This window comes from Chenopodium album, chromosome 8 (assembly GCF_948465745.1).
Source record: "Chenopodium album chromosome 8, dcCheAlbu1.1, whole genome shotgun sequence".
Taxonomy (NCBI): Eukaryota; Viridiplantae; Streptophyta; class Magnoliopsida; order Caryophyllales; family Amaranthaceae; genus Chenopodium; species Chenopodium album.
In genome coordinates, this window is record NC_137841.1 from 7,140,959 (window position 1) to 7,167,721 (window position 26,763).

The window sequence follows — 26,763 nt, forward strand, 5'->3', positions numbered from 1 at the left end:
GTCACGGAGTCGTGCCCGTAGTCGTTGGATGTTTATTGATGTTTCTGAAAGGAGCCATGGGGTTTTTCTTTTATTGATGTTTCAAATGGAGCATGGGTTGGACAACCTTGTCTATTGCGTAATCCAATGAATAAAAATAATGATTTACCTATTATTAATTAATGGAGTCATAGTGATGTAAATAGTTGAGTCATGTGTCGAGTCTACAAACTAATGATGCGTGATGATTGATTATTAGTAGCATGCTAGGGATTTCTTATTATGTTTCGCAACTTGTATGTCCTCAACTTTGCTTTAGGTATGTATTTCTTTAGGTAGGTATTATATAGATACAAGCTTCATACAATCATACTCATTTGTGCCACCACCATTACATGTGTGCTAAATCTACCACTTTTTTTTTTTTTTTTTTTTTCTTTTTTTCACTCTCTTTTTACTAGATTACTATCTACTATTCTACTACCCTTTTTTTCTCTAAAAAATGGGAACTAAAAAACAGAACAATACTCTGCATTTTTCGATTGTTACATTGTTAGCCATATCTTCATTCATTAGCCTAAATGCAACAACCAATGTCGTGTTACAAACGTCGATCCATCGACGTCAAGATCATATAGTTAACAAGTTGTTAAAGCAAAAAAAACTAGAGCTAAAAAACTGCAATATTTTCCAAGGTAATTGGGTTTGGGATCCTTCTTATCCTATGTATGATTCCTTACAATGTCCGAGCATTCGAAAGGAGTTCGATTGCCTGAAATATGGCCGCCCCGATAAGTTTTATCTCAAGTTCCGGTGGCAGCCTGAACAGTGTGATCTTCCCAGGTTTGTCAATTTTTTCCAATGTATCTTAGATATATATGAATTATGTGATTTTTTTTTTTTTTAGGTTGTATGGTTTCATAATTTATGTTACTATTTTATTATTAATGACCATTTATAAAAATGATATTGAGTGGTAATGAAAATTAGTAATAAATTATACGCGTATGAAAATGGAGTTTTATTTAATTACGAAAATTTTAATATCATAATGAGGTAACAATGACAAAATGCCTATTACACTAGAAAATATAATTAAATGTAACATAATTATATTATAGGAATTTGTTTTTGTTTTTCTATTATAAAAATACAGTTCATTCTAATGATGAAAGTAGTTTGATGTGTGGTAGATCTGTTGGCTTTTGTTTTTGGATAATATATTAATATGATTGATGTAAGGTTTGTAACTTTACATCACATAAATCTATTGGAGTGACATTTTAAAAGAATGGAACAAAGTTTATATAATATACACTGCACCCGCATACATGCGTATTGTCCCTTGATATTGTAACTCGATTACAAATTCTTAAATGGACCTGGTTCACACTAATTTATTATGGACCACTAACATTAGAGAAAGTATGGTTGTTTTATTAACAAAAAAAAGGGTCATTATAATTTTAAAAAAGGTCACTATGTTGAAATAAAAATCATTTTGGTAATATATAGGCCTAAGTGGTTATTTTTGTAATGAAATATTTATATACTGATTAATATGAATAATAAAGGCCACTATGCTAAAATTAGGGTAATAGCGTCGTATTTCAAGTTCACAATATTATTAAACGTTGTAGTAGTTTTAATAAAAGTTACTATGTTAAAAATAATGGTCACTATATTCAATATAATGTCAGTTGCGTGTGTATAGACCTCGGGTCCACAATAATATTATTGTGGACCAGGTCCACGCAAGTGTTTTTGTCCCTCGATTACTTTTAATTTGTCTCATAATTTTACGGTATCTTCGTAATTCAAATTTATTTATTTTATTTTTATTTTTTATTTTTTGAGTTGAATGATGGCTGATTATTATTGATGCAGGTTTGATGGAGTGGATTTCCTAAAGAGAATGAGTGGAAAGAAGATAATGTATGTTGGGGATTCACTTAGTCTTAACATTTGGCAATCACTAGTTTGCCTACTTCATGCTGCTATTCCTAACTCCAATATCAAACAACAACAAACTGTTGGTGGAATTAAATCTTGGATTTTTGAGGTAAACTTTTAACATGCACTATTTTTTTTTGACAAATAATCAAACTAAAACTAATACATTTAGTGTCATTTAAGTATTAAGAAGAGGGAAAACGAGGATGTTTTCACATGATCACATTTTATGGTAGTGAACTTTCTCAAATTAATTTTACAAATAAATTGATGACATAATTAGGATGTTACTTATTACAGTACACGTATAAGAAATCCGATTCTACTCAAATGGAGAGCAACATTTAGGATATTGTGTGATCATAACATGCCTCTACTATGTTATCATTTTTTTTTACAAAAAAAGATAAAGAAAAATAGAAATTAGACAGATATAATTGTAAAGATATTTATAGTAATGTGGCCATTTTTTGTGTTATGTCATGTATTATTGATAGATTATACAAACCGATCCTGAACTTCGACTATTAGCTTAACCTTTTGGTTGATTTGATCCTCTAAAAATTATGAATAATGGTATTCCCAACTAATTTAACTCTTAGTTAACCCTAAGGAAAAAAAGAAGATTAGAGAAGATTAATTAAACATTTATAGTCAAAGTCATTTAGTTCTCCCTTTAATAAGATTAGAGAAGAGTATTGCATGTGAATATTATCAATTTATCACCGCCTAGTGGCAATAACAAGTTATCACGGGAAAAAAAATAATAGGAAAGTGACAAATAAATCAATGTCAATTGCTTTAGACTTTGGTTGTTTTGTGACTTCAATTTTGTCCAACTTATGAAACACATGCAGTACTATTATTGGCCTCTTTAGACATTTATTCTTCTAGATCTTGGCCAAAATTTTGGCTTCATAATAATGAGGTTGAACAAAAAGTTGTTCATGTCAACAAGCTGTTTATGTGCAATCCAATTATCCAAAGTATATGAACTCTACTCCAAATCTATAGTGAGTTTGAATTAACTTGAATTGTGACCCGATTCAACAACTATTGCCTAATATGAGTAGTGATTAATGTATCATAATAAATTTACTAGAAATAGAAGTAGACATGAACCAACCCAACTGGAGCTTAAATTTGACTCGTGTACAATTTTGAAGCCCGAAAAATGACTTAGATTTGAATTATTGGCTATGGATTTCAAACTAATTTGAACGACCTAATTGCTTTTCTCAATTTCTTCAACAATTAGAAAAGCCACCTTGTCATTACTAACAATTTCTCTCTTAATTGTAGGATCATAATGTGTCAATAATGCTATATCCTTCTTCATACCTAGTCGACATTGAAAACGAGCAAAAAGGTCGAGTATTGAAGCTTAACTCAATTAAAGGTGGCGAAATGTGGAAGGATATGGACGTTTTGATTTTCAACACGTGGCTGTGGTGGAGTCGGAAGGGGCCTAAGCAACCGTATGTTCGTACTTACAATAACCCTACATGAACTTGTTTTTCCGTTTATGATTAGTGGTTATGTCAACAGAATATGTAATAGTGACATGACTATTAATTCTAAACAAAGATAATACATATAGTTGATAACTTTACTATGAAATTTTTATAAATTATTGCTCGAAATTTTATCTTTTATAATTAATTAATGGAATTTTGTGGTGCAAAAATTTTGTAGATGGGACTATATCCAAGATGGGACGGTGACATCAAAGGATATGGACCGCATGGATGCATATAGAAAAGCATTAATGACTTGGGCAAAATGGGTTGATTCAGAAATTGATCCTATGAAGACTAGAGTTTTCTTCCAAGGAACCAATCCTTCACATTACAAGTAAGTTTGGCCTTCAAAACGACCGCCACTTTATTCTATGCTTTATAATTAAAAGAATATAAGGCAATAAGTCACATTATTCTTATGCATCATACATAAAGGAAAAGGATAATTTGCCAATTACTACCGCAAGGTAATACCACTTTGTAAATTACTACCGCATGCAAATTTAAAAAGTTGTGAATTACTACCGCAAAAAATTTTAAGATGTTGCGATTACTACCAAACCCCCATTAAACCCAACTATGACGTCATTATATCCCTTTAATCCGTATTTGACCATGGTTAAGGACTTTAACCAGCCCCCCCCCCCCCAAAAAAAATGGTTTAGGGATATAATGACGTCGTGGTTAAGGGTTTTAACCATGGGTTAAAGTGATATAATGACGTTATAGTTGGGTTTAATGAGGGCTTGGTAGTAATCGCAACATCTTAAAATTTTTTGCGGTATTTATTCACAACTTTTTTAATTTGCGATAGTAATTGACAAATTTTCCAAAAGAATATGACAATTATAATAACACATCCTTTATCATAGTTTGCGTGTTGCAACACTCTACTCGATCATTTATAGGATGATAAATATGTAAAACTCTAAGTAGATTGTCCATCTCATATTAGACTCTATTTTGATAACCTTATTTTCACCTATTTCAGGAAAAATAGTTGATTCCAACTTATATGACCTAGTTAAATTAAAATAAAACTAATTCTAGAAAAAAAAAATTAAAATAAAGAGATATTCATGCTAAATTTACAACTTAAATAAGTCTATTAAGTTAAGTACAAAGTCTTATACTTCCTCCGTTTTCTTTTAGATGCTACACACACTTTTTCACGGTATTTAAGAAATGTGGGGTTCACATGATATAATACACTTTAAAATGGGATGAGTGGTTGTTAGGAGTGTAATTTAGTGGGTCATGTGCTTTAAATAAGGGAAATAGTATAGTTTTTCCCTAAAGTAACTTTCCTTTTATAGTGTATTGCAAGTATTGTGACATTTCCTTTTTAGGAAAGTGTTGCAAGTAAAAGAAAACGGAGGAAGTATGTGGCTGGTCACACCGTGTGGCAAGGATTACTTCATAGTGTAATAGGGGTTACTTAATCAGTGTTAAATGGGTTACTTTATCAGTATTATAGGGCTATTCAGTTAGTGTTATAGGGGTTACTCATTTAGCATTATATAGGTTACTGGATCAGTGTTATAGGGGTTACTTTATTATTTTGTAAGTGGTCACATGATGTGGCTAGCCACACACAAGACGAGCTGTAAATTTAGATAAGTTTAACTAATTAAGAAGTAAAAAAAATCAATTAGGTAACAAACCTAGAGAGTAGGGAAATCCACATTAAGATAGAATTACTCGTATGAATTGATTTAAGGATGGAGCCTTGTTGGACTTACAAATGGTTTAACAATTCTTCTTATTGATGAATTTGGCCCAAACTCAATCATTGTAGTAACAAATGATAATATTATGAAAATCAAGTCAATTTCTATGTTCTTGATGATTTGATAACGCAATTTTCCTGAAATCAGTGGACAAGAATGGAATGCAACAGGGGTGATGGATTGTTCAAAGGAAACAATGCCTATGAAAGGATCAACATACCCAGGTGCATTACCACCAGCATTAGAGGTGGCTAAACAAGTTATAAGTACGATATCAAAACCCGTTTATCTACTTGATATCACAACCCTCTCACAACTAAGGAAAGACGGGCACCCGAGTTCTTATAATGGTTTTAAGGGTATGGATTGTACTCATTGGTGTGTAGCTGGTCTTCCTGATACTTGGAATCAACTTTTGTATACAACTCTTATCATGTAAATTTTAGCAATAGGTTAATTGTTGTATGTATGATGTTGTAATAAAAAATTTATGGGAGTATGTCATTGCAATTCCCGTTTTAGTTAATGTAAGTTCTTATTAGATTTGTAAAAACTATTCAATGATACAGTTATTTATTGGATTCTTAGTCTACTATCCTGAAAATATAAGATAATCCAATTTAAAACACTAGAATGTTAGAGTACACATGGCTTTATCCCCAAACAACATACATGAGTGTGATTTGACAAGACTGTCCTCTTAATGGCTTGGCCGATTATACTGATTTGGTCTGATTTGAAAAAGATTATGGTTTAAATCGGTTTAGATACACATTATTTTTAGTGAAAAGCCCAAATCCAGCCTAGAAAAATTCAAAATGCTCGCTTCGGCCTGACAACCCACACTTTTTGTGGATGGGTATGAATTTCATGATAAGGCTTAGCCTGACCAGAATTTTTATCAGACTATTAACTAAACATATATTAATCATCCATACATTAACAATAATTGATTTACAATGAGTATTTAGCATAATGGGCTTTCGCCTAGCATATCTATTAACTATTACTAAAACAAAACATGCTGACATCATTAGAGGACACTTGCCCATTTCTTATGAAAATTTTACCCGCCAAAGCTATTTTTGACATCATCATTTTTTTCTCTATTTTTTTTTCTCCTAAGATCTTAAACTAAACAATTATAATATTTTTAATTCAAATTACAAAGAAATCAACAAATTTGTCCAGTCATCATAACATTTTCGTAATTTCACCGACACTTGTGGGACCCATTTTTTAATTCAAATTCATTATTTTATTTACAGTGGCCCGAAGAATATAATTTTTAAGGTAAGATAAAGAATTTTTAGAGAACTCTCATCACAAGGAGAATTTCTAACATATCATAATCGAGAATACTCTGTAGTAAACAGAATAAAACTATTACAAATGTAAGTGTAAAATTAGTGAAGTAATATTCTTGCAAATAAATTTCGTGTTGCCAACAGTCTAATCTTCGAAGCAAAGACATAATTTATTTCGAGTATGTCATTGCATTTCTCCATACGCTATTTCATATGTGTGTATTACAAGAAATGAAAAGCAATGAAAGGAATTAAGGGTGCCTTTCTTATAGAATATGTACTCGACTACTCGGAACAAAAGAAAAGAAAAACATTTGATTGACTTTCTAACATGCATTAAGTATGTGAGCTATCTGATTGAGTAACGAAACTGATAGATTATTAAACATATTCGACCTTAACCATTAGGTTAAACTTTTAGTTTAGTTGGTTCTTTAACAGAAGCTACTAAACCTCAAGGACACTTTTATTTCTTATGTGAATTAAACGACCATTTATAGTGTTGAGTGTTTAATTATTTATTCTTGTGATTAATTGAACCCATAATCAATCAATCAAAGCATTGTACCTTGTCATTGGAGATGCTCTTATAGTCTAGCAGTAATCATAATTTTATCTCTTATTTAACTTGTCTATATTCAACAATTGTATGAGCATCACATTGGCTAATGACATTGGCTAATGAGAAAGTATGCATGAGTTTGGGCTCGCTCACAATAAGACTAATACGTAGTATAAGTTATTAAACGTTTTATATTTTTTTTTTAAATTAAAAAAGTATTAACTAGCTTTAAAATTTAGATGGAAGACATTTCATGTGTGTTTTGAAATAAAATTCATACGTATAAATTATTAAACTATTAGTTTTTAAAATTTGATGTTGGGTGAGTGGACTCATAGTGAACCTGACTCACCTAAGCTAATACTTTGTGTTGGTGAATATATAATTCTATTTTGTTCCAACAATTATTAATAAATCATTGATAAGCCCTTAAATTATTCGACAAACCCTGTATCCTCTCCACTAGCTCACTTTTACAACATGCTTGATGAAGAGTAAAGTTATTGAAACAAACCCATAATTGGACCCAACTACAATGGTACACTACATCATGGTTCACACCATTACAAATTGGTACTTTTCTTCCATGTGTTAAAGGAAAATTCATAGCAAGTACCTCATGATTGATCAACCTAAATGATCTTCTATTTATACTCTTGAAGTTACATATCATATGATCATGACAAACATTGGCAAAAACACATTATAAAACAATATGGCATCATATTTCCCAAAAACTAACACGTTCTTGCTCTTTGTTATATTTTATTTCACCAATTCTACTAATGGTAAGGTCTTCTCGGTTCAACACCCACTATCCATATCCCGAACCGGAGTCGAAAAAATGAGCCACCTACATTTCTTCTTCCAAGATATAGTAAGTGGCAAACGCCCAACCGCGGTCCAAATAGCTAGCCCAAACCACCGTTATGGTTCAAATTTTGGGGATATGTTCATGGCAGATGATCCATTAACCGTTAGGGCGGATCGAAGGTCGGAGATCATAGGGCGAGCCCAAGGGGTGTATGGGTTTGCATCTCAAGAAAATGTTGCATTGTTAATGGCTATAAATTATGTGTTTACTAAGGGAAAATACAATGGGAGTAGTATAACTATAATTGGTAGAAATCCTCCAATGCAAAAAGTTAGGGAGATGCCTATTGTTGGTGGAACTGGGCTTTTTCGGTTTGCTCGTGGATATGCTTTGGCCCATACTGTTTGGTCCAACCCACAAGGAGATGCTAGTGTAGAGTACCATGTTTATGTGCATCACTATTAGATAATCCATTAGTGTAATATAGTATTTCCTTCGTTTTTTAAGTGCATCATCAAAGTAATATTTTTTTATTTTTTAAATTTTAATTTTTTTTTTATTGATTTTGCAATTCTTTTTATCAATATTTATGCAAAGCATTAATAATGCAACATTAAGATAATACAACTTTGTTTAATAATACGTAGTGGCTTGTTTGTACCCTTTGTGGTAATGTAATCTATTACTCCCTCCGTCCCCGATTGATAGTAACTTTTGAAGAAAAATCACGGGAATTAAGGAGAATTAAAGAAAGCACATTGAAAAAGTAAATTTACATTGGATGTGCAAAAATGTAGAGAGAGAAAGTAATTAAAGTACATGGGAAAGTAAAATTATATTGGAAAGTTAAATTTGCACAAATATTTTTGCAAATGTTAGAGAATTTTGGTAAAAAAATAATATTAATGGTACTTGAAAAAAGCAAATGTGACTAACATTTTGGGTGCCCAAAAATGACATAAGTGACTATCAATCGGGGACGGAGGGAGTAACTATTACTAAATAAATGTTGCTGATATCATGACTGTTCACATGGCACTCGCTCTCAAAAAGATTTTCCACTTAAATGCAAGTATGACTACAACCAATCAATTTATCCTTAAAAAAATGAAATACTTTCAAGTAGCACACTAATAAAAAGACTCCTACATTGAAATATGTATTAGGCGATGCAGGTATTATATCATAATTTTGATGAAAATCTAAAATTTGAAAAGTAAGGATATTTTTGTACAAGACGCATAATTCTTATTTATATTTATCTATTTTTTAAAAGAAATTTAAAAATGATAAAAATAGATTTTATATAAGTTGTGCATCACACAAATTCTAACCTAGTATTTACTTTTTTATCTTTTGTTTTATAATTTAAATGAATTACCAATTAATATAGATAATTTATGTTAATGAAGAAGATTAGTGTAAGATAAATTTTACTTCTTCCTCCGTTTCATAATATATAACTGCAACACTTTGATCGGCATATATGCCAATGCACAACTTTGACCATTAATAATTGTAATTATATATTATTGAGATGTATAGAAGCTTGATCTAATGAAAATGTACATAAAGACTAATACAAATATATTTTACATGACTACATATGCTTTTGATATATTGATCAAAATTATAGTCAAAGTAAGTATATGAGTAGTGCAAAAGTCAAAGTGTTACGATATTACAAAATAAGAGAGAGTATTAAATGACGAAAAAGTGTAAAAATGTGAGAGAGAGAGAGAGAGAGAGAGAGAGAGAGAGAGAGAGAGAGAGAGTTAAAAAAGATGGGAGAGTATAACACAATCGTTTTCGACCTAGTACTAACCGAGCATAGCCCGAGTTCGATCCAGCCCATTTTGATCCGTTTAATTCAGCTCAACCAGCATAACCCATTTTGACCCACCCAACTTGACCCAGCTCGCACAACTTAGCCCACCCTGCATGCCCAACACGCGCGGCTCACGACACAACCCACCCTAAACGCCTGACCCACCCAACCTGCACAACCTAGTGAACCCACGCACAACTAGGGCTGGCAAATAGATCAGTTCAGGTCACTTTCGTGTTCGGGTCATTTCGGTTTCGGGTCAAAAATTCCCAACCCTAACCTAATCCATTTAGTTTTTCGGATTGAAAAGTATGACCCGACCTGATCTGATTAGTTTATTTTCGGGTCAACTTGAAATGACCCATTTAACTTTTTTTTTAAAATGATTTGTGTAACCCAATTTATTTTGTTGCTTTGGGTGTAAATTAAAGTGGGTCAACCTAAACATATTAATTAGAGTATGAAGTTAGCGATGTTTATATATAATCATTGATTCAAGAATCATTGGCAAATAACAACACACAACCAATTAATAAAAGAAAATATAAAAGAATTAATATTGTGTTAGGGTTTGTTCTCATACGATTATTTTCAGTTCAGTTAAGTTCAGTTCAACTCTAATAAGTTTAGTTTAGTTTAGTTCAGCTCCCAATTTCATTCTCTTATAAAATATTCATTTCAGTTCAGTTTAGTTCTGCTCAGCTCTAATAAGTTCTGTTCAGTTCAGCTTTAATAAGTTCAGTTTAGTTCAATTCAATTCAGCTCATTTCAGTCAATGGGAACATACCCTTAGATTGATAGACGACGACCAGGTTGAGACTTGGAATTGATTGACTTTTCACCAAGTAGACAGAAGTGGAGGTAAGTTTGTGATGGTCGGTGTTTTTTGTGGAGTAAGGAGCAAACAGTAAAGAGATGAAATATAAAAAAGAGATGGGATTTGAGGCAGCCACAACATTTGAAGTTTGAGAAAGTGAGAACACCGGAAAAAGGAAAGGTTATATATAATTAGGGTTCGTTGAGAGTTTATTTTGGGTTGAATTTGTTGCCAAGTTGGATTAGTTTTACACTTGATTTTGACCCATGATTTTTTTTGGGTTACATGGGTCATTTTCGGGTTGAAATTTTAAACCTTAACCTAACCCATATAATTATCAGGTCGGGTTCGTGTCAACCCATTTAAGTTTTCGGGTCAAAAACCTCAATCTAAACCCGTTATTTTCAGGTCAGGTTCGAGTCGGGTTTTTGGATCGTGTCATCTTTTGCCAGCCCTATGCACGACCTACTCTATCTAATAGTTACATTCACAGCTCTAGTTTCACTTCACATGCATGCATGCAGTGCTAAACGAGTAAACGACTAGTTTTTTATAAAAAAAAAAAAAAAAAGAAAAAAGAGACTGATGGTATAAATTTTTCGTATGAAATTAATATGAAAAATTTAAACCAATTTATCAATGAATATGGGGATCGATCAGATAGATTACGACTTAGGGAGATGGGCAAAATATTAAAATGTCTTCGGACTCTAGCTCCACCATAACCTTCTTCAACCAATCATCGAATTCAGCTATGCCACCTCCATCACAGCCAACATTTCAACTTTCGTCCGTTCTTGATAGCATGAAACGTAAGTGACTCACTTATTTTTAGTGGATTTCCAATAATTTATGAAATCGCTACTATTCAGTATCAAAGCTGAAGGTTTGGAAAATCTTTTAGAATTTTAATATTATTGTTTAAGTATCGATTTTGATGTTAGTCAATATATTAGTTAATCCAAATCTGTTTTGGAGGTCTTTATGATCATTATGCATTTATTTATAGCTCTAATTCAGCTACACCATCTAGTAGTTATGATTCTAGATTTGGTGCTCTTCTTGACAAAGTTATGAAAATAAACACAAAGCATCTACATCATTTTCATCAACATCTTCTTCAACAGTAACTATTAATGATTATTTGTCATACCTACACGAGGCCAACAAAAGCTTCCAAATTATATGATTATTTTCCACTTTCCTTGATTCCACTCTTCCTCCAATTCTCTCATACTTTTTTCCCATCAACTAGACAACCACCACGCTTATTATGACCTATGAGAGGATTGCATAGTTACGTGTATGTGATAGAGTATAAAAAACATATTTCTGGGCCTCAACCATCAGGTTAAGCTTTTGGTTAAGTTGGTCCTTTAGCATGGTATCAGAGTCGGGCCCACGATATGGGACCTTAAATGGCTAAAGTTCAATAGGCCAAGAGTTGGTCCTTGTGAGGGGGAGTGAAGAAACACTCTAGCCCAAAAAATCACATGAGACAAAGATAAAAAGGGACCTTACATGTGAGGGAGAGTGTTGAAGAATAGACCTCCCAAGTATCATTACATATAAGTGTCTCACATTGGTTGAAGAAGAGAGAGTTAATTACTTTATAAGGCTAAGGGGCTACTCCTCCTATTGCCATATAGTTTTGGGATGAAACCTCCTTTGAACTTGTAAAATGGACTCGCACTCTTGAATTGTGGGTACAGCCCAGACCCGTATTTAACAACGTGGCATATATAATTGTTGTATGAGAAATTTTCAGGATGGAAGTGGTAGCTATCAAAATGATACGAAGTAATAATAACACCACTATTGAATCTACTTTGGTCCAACAATTCATAATAATAATAACGAACATTGATAAGCAAATCGACACTCCTTGTCTACTCTCCGCTGGCTCACTTGTATAACTTGCTTGATGAAGAGTAAAGTTATTGGTACAAATCCATAATTGATCTCAACCACAATAGTACACAACATCATGCAATGGTTCCACTAACAAATTATATGACTTTTCACTTTAAAAATAGAACTAGTAGTTAGTTCCATGTGTAAAAGCATAACTTATATCTCATTATTAATTATCAACCTAAATCATCTACTATTTATACTCTTGGAGAGTTACATGTATATGATCACAACCAACATTGGCAAAGTCACACAATAAAAGAATATGGCATCATATTTTCCAAAAACTAACACTTTCTTGCTCTTACTAGTCTTATTTTATTACACCAAATTAACTAATGGGCAAAATTTCTCGGATCAACACCACCCAATATCCATATCCCAAACCCGAGCCGAAAAAATGACTCACCTACACTTCTTTTTTCAAGACATTGAAAGTGGCAAACGCCCAACCGCGGTCCAAATAGCTAGCCCAAACCGCCGTTATGGTACAAATTTTGGGAATATGTTCATGGCAGATGATCCATTAACCGTTAGGGCGGATCGTAGATCGGAGATCATAGGGCGAGCCCAAGGGGTGTATGGGTTTGCATCTCAAGAAAATGTTGCATTGTTAATGGCTATAAATTATGTGTTTACTAAGGGAAAATACAATGGGAGTAGTATAAGTATAATTGGAAGAAATCCTCCAATGCAAAAAGTTAGGGAGATGCCTATTGTTGGGGGAACTGGGCTTTTTCGGTTTGCTCGTGGATATGCTTTGGCCCATACTGTTTGGTCCAACACACAAGGAGATGCTATTGTGGAGTATCATGTTTATGTCTACCACTATTAGATAATAATCCTCTTGAATTTACTACAAGTATAACATTTAATAATTTATTAAATGACTCGGTTCATAATGTAATTTCTTTATTTTATAGAATTTCTTTATAAATTTTTTTATATACAATGATAAGAAAAATGAAAACATTAGGAAGCCCTCCTCACAAGGAGAATTCCCACAATTCCTAATGCGTCTAAAAAAAGGATGAGAATTTTTCTTACTGTTTATTTCCTGTTATTTACGCATGGATTGTATACAATTTTGTTTGATTTTATGTGTTGTTTTAATATTTATTTAATAATTGTTCCAATCACTTACTAACGTATGTATAATAGATTACTATTATCTCTGTTTCAAAATAAATGACACTTTCACACTATTCAAATGCATCACTTTGACCACCGTTATTTCTTTATACATATGATTAAATATAGTCATGTTGGTATTTGATACAATCGTCTCAACGTATGATTTCTAAATTCTAACTTTTTTTTTAAAATTATACATAATTTTAATTAAAAAACAATTCTTTAAAATTATGCCAAAAATATAACAATCAAAGTGTGACCTTCATTCTAAAAGAGAGGGATGTGGGAGTATGTATTAGACGAATGACTATAAGAAAAAGTTAAACAAAGGTAAATGTGGGTGATTGTAACCGTGTAAGGTTGCATAAGAGGCCAGGGAGTAATTGCTAGAAGATTATAGCTGTCAGTTTCTGACCCGAACCGTTAAATCCGACTGTTTCGAACCGATCCGAAAAGGAACTGAACTGTTTAAAACCCGTTTTTTGGAAACTGAAAACTGACCCGACCCAATTTTTTCCAAACCGAAACTGAACTAAACCGAATTTGTGCAAACCGTTACTAACCCGACCCGTTATCAAGCCAAACCGTTACAACCCGAAACTGAAAGCAACCCAAACTGATTACGTTTAAACCCGATAGTAACCCGACCCGTTTTAAACCGAAAACCGTTAAAACCAGATAAAAATCCGATAAACCTAAATCGTTCCAACCCGTAACCCGTTGTGGCCGAACCGGTTATAATCCGTAACCCGTTGTGACCGAGCTGTTTACGACCCGTAGCCCGTTATGACCAAAGCGTTTAAAATCCGTAACCCTTTATGACTGAGTCATTTACAACCTGTTACCCAATATGTTTATGATCTAATCTGTTTCAACCCACTACTCGATAAACCCAACTTATTTATGACTTGACTTGATTATAACATGACTCGTTCCTAGCTACCCATTATCTGACTAATTCGACTCGATAATCATCCGACTCAATTTTAACCCGATATGATTTTGATTAGAAACCCGTTTCAAATTGGGTAAACTCGTTTTCAAACCAACCAAGTTCAATCTAAACCGATTATAACCGAAACAATAATGGTTGGACCCGATTTCACCCGATCTATTTTGAACTGAAACCCATTTTTGAACCGACCCAGTTAAACCCAAACTGATTATGACCCGAACCAATTACGACCCGTCCTGATTAAGACCCGAACTGTTTTTAACCGAAATCCACATTAAATGGGCTAAACCCGTTTCAAACCGACCCAGTTCAACCCAAATTGATTATGACCCGAACCGACTAGAACCCGACCCGATAAGGACCCGATCCGAATATAAACTGCAATTAAAAAAACCAAACCGAACTGACCCGATAATTTTCAAAACCGACCCAAACCGACCCGCTTATTATTTCAATCCGTTATAAACCGACCCGTTATAACCCGAAACTGATAAACCCAACCCAAACCCGAACTGTTTAACCGAATTAACACCCCTATAGAAGATGGTTAAATGTAAAGAAAAGTTGAATAAAATATACTCCATAGTCCGTACAATAAAGTGTTTAGAAAAGGCCATGTCGAGTAAGACTGTATGTTAAGGGAGTTTAAAATAAAGTTATTAGAAAAACAAAAAGTATATAACTAGTAATTAATCATTAAAGAACAACTCTCATTGACATCATTTGTCCTAAATTTGTGATTCTATCTACAACAAATTAAAACACAATATTTATCATTTTCATATTGGTCACACACTCGCTTGACCCAATAACGACTTCCAAGTTCCACATTGTGATCAACGAGCCTCTAATAGGAACAAATAGAATTTGATAAACTTCTGGGTAGAACGGACTCAGGTGAGTCCATCATCATCATTCTTTAGTTCTCCTTCTTTCCCTTTCTCTCTTCTCAATTTTCCACTCCTCTCTCTCTCTCCTCCCTTTTCTCTGGTGACCTCTCCCTCGATATTCACACTCTTCCCAGGCCAATTCCCATCATCTCCATCATCAACCCTAATACGAAAGCCCCGAAATTTCCGAAATTGACCCCATTAAAGGTGCTCTTCTCGTTTTTCAAATTATTTGGCCTTTCTTAGTTGGATGCTAATAATAAGTCAGAATCCTAAGCTACGCTGTGATATCATGATAATTCTTAATTATATTGGATCATACACAAGTGACAAGTCTATGCTAGCTAGAAGATTCGAAAAAGTTTCTTTCAATATTTAAGAAGATAAAAAAATTAAGGAAATATTACAAAAAATCACCTTTTATTTATTTATTTTTTTATTTTTTTTATTTTTTAATCACCTTTTAAAAAAAAGTTGTAAAGACTATCAATTTTAAAAGTTTTATTGCAACTTACCACTAGTTCAATGTAAAACAATTGGTAAATTTGGCTAAAAAAATGATAATTTGTAACAATATTTTCAAAATTGGTGGTATTTTACAATATTTTTTTTAAAAAATTAGTTATATGCATAAAAAAAAATAAAATAAAAAAAAAATAAAAAAAACAAAATTTAAAAGGTGGTTTTTTGTAAAATTTTCAAAAACTAATAATTCACACAAATTTTAACCATAACCAAAGCTTACACACTTGAGTACTTAGATAGTGCTCTAAAATTTTGTTTCTTTTTGACAGAATGTGTAATGTAATCCATAGAGCTGGGCATGGGCCGGGTCAGCACGCGGGCGGCCCGGGCACGGCACGAGGATGGCCCGGCACGGCACGGCCCGACGGCAGGCCCGGCCCGGCACGATGGCACGCCCCTCGTGCCTCGTGCGGGCTGCGGTGAAAAAAAACCCAAAAGTGGCCCGGCACGGCACGAGCCCGGCCAATAGCCCGTGGCACGGCCCGCAGGCACGGCCCGCAGGCACGGCCCGCAGGCACGGCCCGCAGGCACGGCCCGCGGGCTAACGGCTATAAACTGGCGCTGCTCTTGTTTTTTCCCTCCAACGGCCATAAACGGCTATAAACGGCTATAAACGGCTCTATTTTCACCTATAAATACCACCCTCAACTTCCAATTCTTTCCACAACTCAATACTCATCTTCTCATCTCATTCTCTTACTCTCTTACTCTCTTATTCTCATATATTATAATTTATAAATTATAATCTCTTAATATTTCTTAATCTCTTATTCTATTATAAATTTTACATTTTTAATATTATTAGTCTACTACCAAAAAAAAAAAAAAAAATTGTTATATTTACATTCGGGAAATTATAATTTCGGGAAATTATAAATTCGAGAAATTATAAATTTGGGAAAGCATTGAAGCGTCATTGTAAGATCTAACTCAACTTTATTTTAATTTGTTATTGTTATTGTTATTGTTATTATTATTGTTATTATTATTATTATTATTATTATTATTATTATTATTATTATTATTATTATTATTATTATTATTATTATTATTATTATTATTATTATTATTATTATTATTGTTGTATACTTGGAACTACTTAATTACATAAAAACTACTTTCTATTTTAATTGTGGGTTATTTGGATTGTTGAAATCTGTCTAAGGCGGGATTTGGGCTCTGGACAACGTCGATCCTAACCATAACCTACCTGGGATCTCATTGATTTAGATAATCTACTATTATTATAATTATTTTTGAAAATTTATTAACTTACTAATTAAGTAATAATTAAGAAAAAAAACTTACTTATACTTGTTAATTGTTATAATTTGTTATAATTTGTTACTTTGTTAGTGTTATAAACTTATAATTGTTAATTTGTTATAATTGTTAATATTGTTGTTAATTATTATTTATTAGTTAATAATCTTAATTTGTTCCGATCGTTCTGGTTCAACTAGCTCCTCCGCATTAGCTAGTGAACATGAAGCCGAAGATGAAGACGAAGAAGATAATGAAGACCTTGATTGAAGATTACCAACAACTCGAGAATTAATATTAATTAGCGAAAATTCTAGTATTTCCTATGTACTCTATTAATTAGTGAAAATGTTAGTATTTCCTATGTTGGCTATGTACTCTATTAACATTAGCCGTATAATAAAATAACAAAATAAGTTATTCATCAATTATTGTTAGTTGTACCCTTGTACTTCATATTATCTTTTACTTAATAAATTTTTATGAATGAATTTTTTCAACTTTTAATTTTATGGAATATGTTATATTGTTATTTAATTTTTGTCTAATACTTATATAGTTATATGAATAATATGATATATAGTAAATTATGAATGAACAATAAATATTAATATAATTTAAACAATATTTAATATAACTTAACTCCATAAAAAATTTAATAATTATTAAATTCAAATATTAAATTGTATAATTATTCAATTCAATTTTTTCTTTCATAAAAAAAATTCAAGTTTTTTTTAATTTTTTTTTTAAAAAAAAAAAAAGAAAAAAGGGTAAGCCGTGGCCCGTGGGCCGGCACGGTGGCCGGCACGGCCCGCCTCCACCGTGGGCCGGCACGACGGGCGGCCCGGCACGGCACGACCGGCACGGTGGGCCGTGCCGTGCCGTGGACAGGGAAACCTTGAAGGCCGGCACGGCACGGCACGGCCCGCCTCCACCGTGGGCCGGCACGGCCCGGCACGACACTGTTCATGGCCCGCCTAGGCACGGCCCACGGCAGGCCCGGCACGGCCCATGCCCACCACTACCATATACATGCCTTCACTTATAATGCACACAATACGTATTAATTATTGGATCACAAATCTTCAACTATTATTACGGTGATGCTTTTCAAAATGTCAATTGGTAGACATGGTAGTAGGTGAAGTGTATATTATTTAATTATATATTGCTCTTTGAGTCTTTGGTGATTTATCCACTAATAGTTGTTTGGCTAATAAAATGGAATCAATTCATTTAACAAAAGTCTATATACTCCCTCCGTAACTTTTTACTCGCAACAATTACTATTTTTAGCCGTAACACATTATTTGCAACAAATTTATTTTTTTCCTTTTATGGTAAATTTTTTTGTGTGATTTTACAATATTACCCTTACTTTTTTTCCTAAATACCCTAATTAAACTACTGATTATAACTTAATAATTTAAACCCTAACATTAACTAACTTGATTATTTCCTCAAAATCATTACTCTCCCATCTAAATTCATTCTCAACTTTTGTATAAAAAAAAGTTCTTTCTCATCTTGATTGGGAACCACCACTAGTCCACCACCAATCTCCATTCTTTGTTCATCATCCAAAAATTCACCTCAGTACACCACCGTCGCTGGAAGTTGCTGCTGATGTCCCTTTTATTGCGGTCGCCTCCGTTTTCTCTCTCTTCCTCTTCTTGTTGTTTTGTCAATGCGGTGAAACACGTATTTGAAGGTTTTATGGTTAAATTTAACCATGAAAACTCTAGATCTGGAGTTTTGATGGTTAAATTTGACCAATTAAAGCTTTAATTGATGATAGAGAGTTGTGGGTTTCGGATTTTGGGGTTATGGGTTTGGGTTCGAGTTCGTGGGCTGTGGATTTTGGGATTGGGGGTTCGTGGGTTGTGGGTTTCGAGGTTGTGGACTTGTGGGTGGTGGATTTGGGTTCGTGGGTTGTGGGTTTCGGGGTTGTGGGTGGTGGTTCTGGGTTCTTTGGTTGTTTGGTTGGTGGTTTGAATTTTCTGGGTTAGCGGGTTGGTGGTTTGAATTTTCTTGGTTCGTGGGTTGATTTGGTTGGTGGTTTGATTTTTCTAGGTTCGTGGGTTGGTGGTTTGAATTTTCGGGGTTGTAGGTGGTGGTTTTGGGGTTGTGGATGGTGGTTCTGGGTTCGTGGGTTACATTTTGGGTTTCGGGGTTGTAGGTGGGCGAAATCGGGGGTGGTGCTAGGTGGTGGTGGTGGCATGGTGCAAGGCGGTGGTGGTATGGTGCAAGGCGGTGGTGGTGTTGGTGATAGGTGGTTGTAATTGATTTTTTTATTTTTTTTTAATTTGGGTTGGATTAATATTAAACACATGCCCTTATTTTTTGTTAATTACACTTACCATCTTTTGCCTAGGAGTCCGCAAACTACTAGTTTGTTGCGAGTAAAACGTTACGGAGGGAGTAAATTAGTCTGATGACCTTTAATTTTTTTTTTTTGTTTTCTTCTTATATACTACCTCCATTTTTTATTTAGTTGACACGTTTTGACTTTTGTACTATTCACACACCTCCCTTTGACCGTGTTTTGTGCTTTAGACGTAATGAAAAATATAGTCATGTGGGATTTTGTTAGATTCGTCACGTAATATACTTTCAAAATATCAACTTTTCATAATTTTTGTTTATCGATAATTAAAGATATTAATGATTGAATAAGTGCATTGACAAACGTAACTAAAGAAATGTGTCTAACTAAAGAAACGGAGGAAGTATATGGTATTTTAATTTGACTTAGAGGAAAATTATTGTAACCAAATAAAAAACAAAAATAAAACAAAGAATAAGAATTTGAAGATCTAATCTTATTATTGGATCTTTGAGTCTTTCTCATTAATAAAAAATTGTAACTTTTGACATAATCTTTTAATTCTCGCTAGAGTTACTGAGGTGTGCAGGAATTCATTATTTTCCTTATTTTCAAAGGCTTAACCCGATCACTATCTTAAACCAGATTGATGCATACTCTTTTTTAAAGCAAATACTTTTATTTTAGTGTTCTACGATAGTATGTAGAGTAACTAATGATTTATAGTTTAATCATCCTCCCTCTAATTCTTTTTACTACCTCCGTAATATATTAGTTGTAATTTTGGGGTATTATTTATGAGACACAAAATATTCTAAAATTACAACTAATATGTAAGGGAGGTAGTATGATTTATAGTTTAATCATTCTCGCTCGAGTTCTTTTTGGTGGGACAATATTCCCAATTCATGCGTGGTCGAGTGGGTTAGTATAAATTGACTTTTCAACAACCAATAAAAGCATCCAATAAACAACACTAGCAAAAGGAGCAAGAAAAGAGAGCAACACATAAATACAAGTTGAACTCATAAAATTAGTTATCTAATTACACAAAAATTTCAACTTTATGGCTTGTAAATTCTCCATACTTCTACTAATTTTCTCCCTTACATTCTTCATTATTACACAAGCTCATTTATCTGAAAAATCCTTCAACATTAACTTAGCCAAAAATACACAAAAATTAACCAAACTTCACTTTTACTTCCATGACATACCAAATGGAAACAACCCTACAGCAGTTATAATAGCAAGACCAGCAAACCAAACAACTATTGGCTTCGGCACCCTAGTCATGATCGATGATCCTTTAACCGAAGGGCCCGAGTTAAGCTCGAAACTCGTTGGTAGAGCTCAAGGGTTGTATGGTGAGTCCTCTCAGGGTAAGTCAGGCTCATTGTTGATGACCATAACTTTGTCTTTCACTCAAGGGAAGTATAATGGGAGTAGTATTAGTATCTTGGGCCGGTATCGTGTGGTTGAACCCGTAAGAGAAATGCCTATTGTTGGAGGCACCGGTGTTTTCCGGCTTGCTCGAGGTTATGCTTTGGCTAAGACATACCGGTATGATGTTAAAACCGGAGCTGCTATATCTGAGTACAATTTGTTTGTGTTACATTATGATATTCCCTTAGTTGAATAAGCTTATTTTGTTCCATTTATAATGTTTGCAACTTTATAAATTTTGAACTTGGAAAGCTTCTAATGTATGTTATGTACTTGGAACTTTAGAAGCAATTTCATTACAACTTTTTTCTTATACATTTATATTTTAAAATTTTTATATAAAACTACTCTAAAGATGGACTATTTTGTAAACAACTATCCGTTATTTATTTATTTAAAATATGTTTTTTTATTTTATTTTATTTATATAGAACTATCCATAAGATGACAAACATTTTCTAGTACTACCCATAAACGGTTTTTGTCCAATTGAGCCGTTTGTGGGCTCACTCCTACGGGTTTTCGTCCAATTAGCTCCCCTCTTCAACTACCTCTCTCTGCCTTCATTTACTTTCCCTCCATTTTCACTCCTCATCTTTGAACTCCACCTTTCACCATCTTAATTTGACCTAAGCAAATCTCTAAATTCATCCTTTTTTTAAGAAAAATTATGAAATTTGTGGCCTTTAAATTATAAATCGTTGAACATAATAAAGTTAATGAAGGAAGAGACAAATGAGTGAAAAACCATAGGAGTGGGCCCCACAAACAACTCAATTGGACGAAAATAGTCTATGGATAATGTGCTAGACAAATTTTTGTCATCTTATATGTAGTTCAAAATATTATTTTTTTAAAAAAACGGATAATTATTCACAAAATAACTAATCTTTAAGTTAGTTCTATATAAAATTTCCTTTTCATTACACAAGTATACATATCTAGTCTTAAGGAAAATGTATGTTAAATGTAATTCTAGTTGCAATACGTGCAACATGATATGGCTCACCAATTTACACGAATGTGACTAGCCATTTTTAAAACCACAAATATTTTATTTTAACTTGGTTAAATTCCGTGACATACACGGTGATCTATAGTTATAATACCTCCTTTTCATATTATTTGCACAATATGAACTTTATACATGTTCATATATATTATTGTTAGTTGAAACGAACACTACAAGAGGGGGGGGGGGGAATTGTAGTTAAGTTCCTAATGACTACTTTTGCAAATTTAAAACAGAATATAAAAGGAACTTGATAGTGCACACACAGTTTTACGAGGAAACCTTCCAGGGCCTAACTGGAAGTAAAACTTCGACCCTTCTAAGGGATTTCAACACACAAACAATCCACTATAATAGGGCAATGAAGAAATTACAAACCTATTATAATCCAGACCTTTAAACACAAGTTCCAACTAGAACTTGTAACACGGTAAGACTCAATCCTACCCAATCCAAGTCCCCTGACTTGAATTCACCTGTACTCTCATAGTACCAATGCACTCTTTATTATAAAATAATTTCTACTATATGTGATTAAAAATCTCATGCAATCTCACCCAATTACCTAATCAATTATAGTAAATAAAATGTCTAGAATATGTTAGGCAAGCTATGCATAAAACCCGAAACTAATATGACAAGATAAAGCTTGGCAAACTTACACTTTGATAAAGCTCACAAGATTTTCTTCACGCATAAACTTACAAAAACCGAAAGCAGTTTTACCTCTACTATTTATACAAGTATAACTTGTATAGAAAGTAGGTTTTCAAAAGATAAAGATGTTAACTTTCCTTATCTCAAAATACGATTTTTGGTAAATCATTTTATTGAAGAAAAATCCTTTCCAAAAAATACAAGAAGATATATATAAGAGAATAATATCGTTATGCAACTGATTTTAGGAAAATAAATTAAAACAAAATCTTTTTTCCAAAATCTATATTTTTATATTTTTCCAATTTTATCTTTTTTCCAAATTATCTTGTCACGTCTCTAATAGATTTCATGCATATCTTATTAACATATTTAACAATAAATCTAGAAGATAAAATCTTAACTAAATTAATATCTCAATGCCGCGCTTCTGTAATTCTGAATATCTTGGGCTTCACGCAGACCAGGAACAAGTTCCTGCTGTCACTTGGTCTCCAGTTCACAACTGGAACTTCGCAGCCTAAGTTCCTTGTGGAACTTACTGTCTCCAGCTTACAACCTTCAAGTTCCTGTTAGGGAACATTCCTGTTAAGGAATTTAGTTCTTGTTAGAGAACTCTTCTTCTATTGATTAACTCTTTAAAGATTCTTCAAGTCTTCATAATACAAGATGTTCTTCATTTTCCAAGGTCCATTTCTCCTGTACTTAAACACTTGTAAACCTTTAGTTGAGTTTGCTTTAGTTTAAGTTCATCATCATCAAAACTTATAAGCTTCAACAATTTCCCCCTTTTTGATGATGACAAACTTAAGCAAACTCTTAACAAAAGTTAAAACACATAGAAGGACGTATTTTTGTATTTTTGATTAAGTAAACACACAAAAACAAGAAACAAAAATAAAAAAAAATAAAACAAAGAAAACAAAGAAAAACAGAACATGAAATAACTAAGCTACCAAAACAAAGAAGTTTTGATACTTTCTCAACTGGAACCTAGAACGACTGAAACCTTCAAGTTTGCTTCCTCTTTTTCCCCCTTTTGGCATCATAAAAAAGGCCTGCTTTTTCAAGAATATTAAGCTTCTGACAAGTAATTTATCGAGTGTGGGAAACTGAAGGCAGCGCTGCTAACTTACTTCCAATAAGTTCAACTTTTCTACATAAGCTTTCACAATATAACACACACATGGTTGCACCAAGTTCCAAAATGTTTCATTAAAGTCAAAAGAAACTTCCTGCTTAGTTTTCCAAAATACTACAATATTAAAAGAAAACATTTCTAAAACAGAAATTGAAATGTAACAAGTTCACGACTGAATTAATAAAACATAGAGAAGCAAAAGTGAGGCTAGGGATAGGCTAGACAAAATAGGATGGATGAGGCTGGTCTTGTTTAAGTTTCAAGGAGTTCAAGGATCTTCAATGAATTCCAACTTTTAAGGTCCTTGAAGACTCTTAAGGTCCTTCTGCTGCATATACTCCTCTAGCTTATCTTGAAGACTCTTAAGGTCCTTCTGGAACTCCAAATTTTGTAGTTTGAGACTACTCTCAAGTCCTTGAACCTTCTTCTCAAGATCTTGTATTTGCTCTGTGGCTGTCTTCAACTGCTTTTCTGCAATGTCAGCTCTGTCCACCAGTTCAACCACTTGTCCTGCAATGAATTTGTCCTCATACTCATCTATCTCAAGTGGTTTCTCCAAGCTAGTTTTAGGAGCCTTACCAGCTGAGATCCTCCTACTCTTCCTCACAGCCTTTTCTCGAACTTCCTTCCCTTTTTTTTTCCTCCCACTGTTTTCTTTACTTCACTTTTTCCGACCTTTCCATTTACAACTTCAAGGTTTATACCTTGAAGTGTTTCCCCATTAATCACATCCTCTGGTTTTTCCTCCAATCCCTCATAAACTCCTTTGAGCTTCACACCTAGAAACTCAAACACAGTAGACAACAATGCACCATATCCCACGTACTTTGTTCTTTCGTGGAATACAGTGTGCTAGGTGTTGATACATTAGGGATGGAAAGTTGATTTTGATTTCCTTGGAGAGACAGAAGATGACAGCCAAGTCCATCAAGCATGCTTGGCTTCTCTTCTGAGTTATGGGCAATATGGTTTTTCTCACCAAATTGAACAACAGCTTATTAAGAGGGCTAAGATCATTATGACTCATAACATTCTTTCCCCTTTGTCCTCCCAAAAATTCAACTATATCTCCACTTAGATAGTTTCCTACCTTCACAGTATTCTTCCCCTTCACATACAATTCAAATCCAGCAGTAGGTACTTTCAAAATTTTACCTAGTTTCTCAACATCAAACTCAATTTTCTTGTAATTTACTAAGCTAGAAATCTTCCCTTGTTTAACTTGAAATTTTGCACAAAATTCATCCATAGCCACAGGATATAGCACATTATTAGAAGCAGTAGATAACATATACTCCCACCCTTGAAATTTGATTAAATCGAAGAATTCTAAAAACCTAGCCTTCTTACACCATGTACTATCAAGTCTGTGACCAGTAACATACCTTCCCGTGCTTGCAAGAAGTTCCACTTGGTCATCATCTTCATCAACCTCTTCTTCCTCTTCCTCTACTGAGGCATCCGCTTCACTTTCTCCCCGATTCTCTTCTTCTTCCTGATTTTCCTCTTCGCCTTGATTTTCCCCCTTTTCGAACTCATCAACTTCCTCAATTTCCTTTTCATGTGACTTCTCTTTCTCCCTCTTCTGTTTCCATTGACGCAATTTATCGAGTACACTTGAAGTACTGTACTCTTCTTCAACATTCTTGCTCTTAACTTTCTTAGGGTTTGAGGGTAAAGGTTTCGGGTTTTCAAAGGGTTTAGGAGAATTAGAGGTACTTTTGATTGATTTTGGAGAAGGTTTATAATTGACCATTGCTAAAGGTGAAGTTTCTTCTTGAATGGTGTGTTCGGTGTTTTGGGAATTTTCAGAAGAAACGATTTCTGCAATGATAACCATGGTATTCGATTGTGATTTTGATCTTGAGATTTTTACTGAAGAGGGTGAATGTGATTTGACAGTGGAGTGAAAAGGTGGGTGAAAGATGCTTTTTATATTTATTGAAGCGGTGCAAGGGAATTGAATGGTTTTACTGTTCAGTCATTTAATTGAAACACATTCAATTAATTTGTAAAATCATTTGGCAGGATGTATTTTCAAAATTCACTTTCTTTCCAAATTCATCTAATTTCACAAATCATAATTTCTTTCTAAATATACACATATTGGAACACGGTTTAAACACATATGCACAGTATATTATTAATTGCTTACATAATAAGTGTTTTAGTGAACTTACCTTTAGTAATTAACAACAGTGACACTTCAGCTATGTTTGTCACACCAAAGTTGCGCCAAAAGCTCTTTAAACTTTATTTACACTATTTTTGAATCAGCCATATCTTGGAACTTCAGAAGCAATCAAGTTAGCTTTTGATCATCCCAAGTTCCAATCTCAATTTCTCAAATCTTTCTCTGTTCAAGGGTTTGGTTAGAATATCAGCAATTTGACTTTCTGTTTGACAAAATTCTAACTTAATATTCCCTTGTTCCACATTGTCTTTTAAAAAGTGATGCCTAATGTGGATATGCTTTACCTTTGAGTTTTGAACTGGATCTTTAGAAATACAAATAGCACTGGTATTGTCACAGTAAATAGGGACACATTCAAAAATAATACCAAAATCTCTAACCTGTTGTTTTATCCATAGAACTTGTGAGCAACATGCTGCTGCTGCCACATATTCAGCTTCAGCTGTGGACAATGCAACAGTATTTTGCTTCTTGGATCCCCAAGAAACCAGACAAGGTCCTAAGAACTGAACCATACCTGAAGTACTTTTTCTGTTAACCAAGTCACCTGCATAGTCAGCATCAGTAAAGCTATTTAATTCAAATGAGTCACTTCTAGGATAGAAGAGACTCAAGTCATCAGTTCCTTTTAAGTAACGAAGAATTCTCTTTACTGCTACGAGGTGAGATTCCTTTGGATTTGCTTGAAACCTGGCACATAGACCTACACTAAAAGATATGTCAGGTCTACTTGCTGTCAAATAGAGTAAAGAGCCAATCTTATCTCTATACATAGTTTGATCTATGCAAGTTC

General features: G+C 33.5%; 1 protein-coding gene and 3 pseudogenes across 1 annotated transcript; all 4 read left to right on the plus strand.

Moving 5' to 3' along the window:
• The first annotated feature begins 390 nt into the window (after positions 1-390).
• LOC145642693 (protein trichome birefringence-like 38) lies at positions 391-5,773 on the plus strand. The gene is made up of 5 exons (XM_081693866.1): positions 391-822; positions 1,867-2,041; positions 3,235-3,410; positions 3,628-3,786; positions 5,330-5,773. The coding sequence occupies exons 1-5, from the start codon at positions 482-484 to the stop codon at positions 5,619-5,621; spliced, it is 1,143 nt and encodes a 380-aa protein (XP_081549992.1). The 5' UTR covers positions 391-481; the 3' UTR covers positions 5,622-5,773.
• A 1,977-nt stretch (positions 5,774-7,750) lies between these two features.
• On the plus strand, positions 7,751-8,674 carry LOC145555761 (dirigent protein 22 pseudogene; annotated as a pseudogene).
• A 3,981-nt stretch (positions 8,675-12,655) lies between these two features.
• On the plus strand, positions 12,656-13,311 carry LOC145555762 (dirigent protein 22 pseudogene; annotated as a pseudogene).
• Positions 13,312-20,514: 7,203 nt separating this feature from the next.
• On the plus strand, positions 20,515-21,812 carry LOC145555763 (dirigent protein 22 pseudogene; annotated as a pseudogene).
• The last annotated feature ends 4,951 nt before the right edge of the window (positions 21,813-26,763 follow it).

Bases quoted from the DNA above. Each gene is read 5' to 3' on its own strand.
- LOC145642693 (XM_081693866.1), top strand. From the start codon at position 482: ATGGGAACTAAAAAACAGAACAATACTCTGCATTTTTCGATTGTTACA. The intron at 2,042-3,234 runs GTAAACTTTTAA...TCTTAATTGTAG, and splicing joins TTAAATCTTGGATTTTTGAG to GATCATAATGTGTCAATAAT. The intron at 3,787-5,329 runs GTAAGTTTGGCC...TCCTGAAATCAG, and splicing joins ACCAATCCTTCACATTACAA to TGGACAAGAATGGAATGCAA.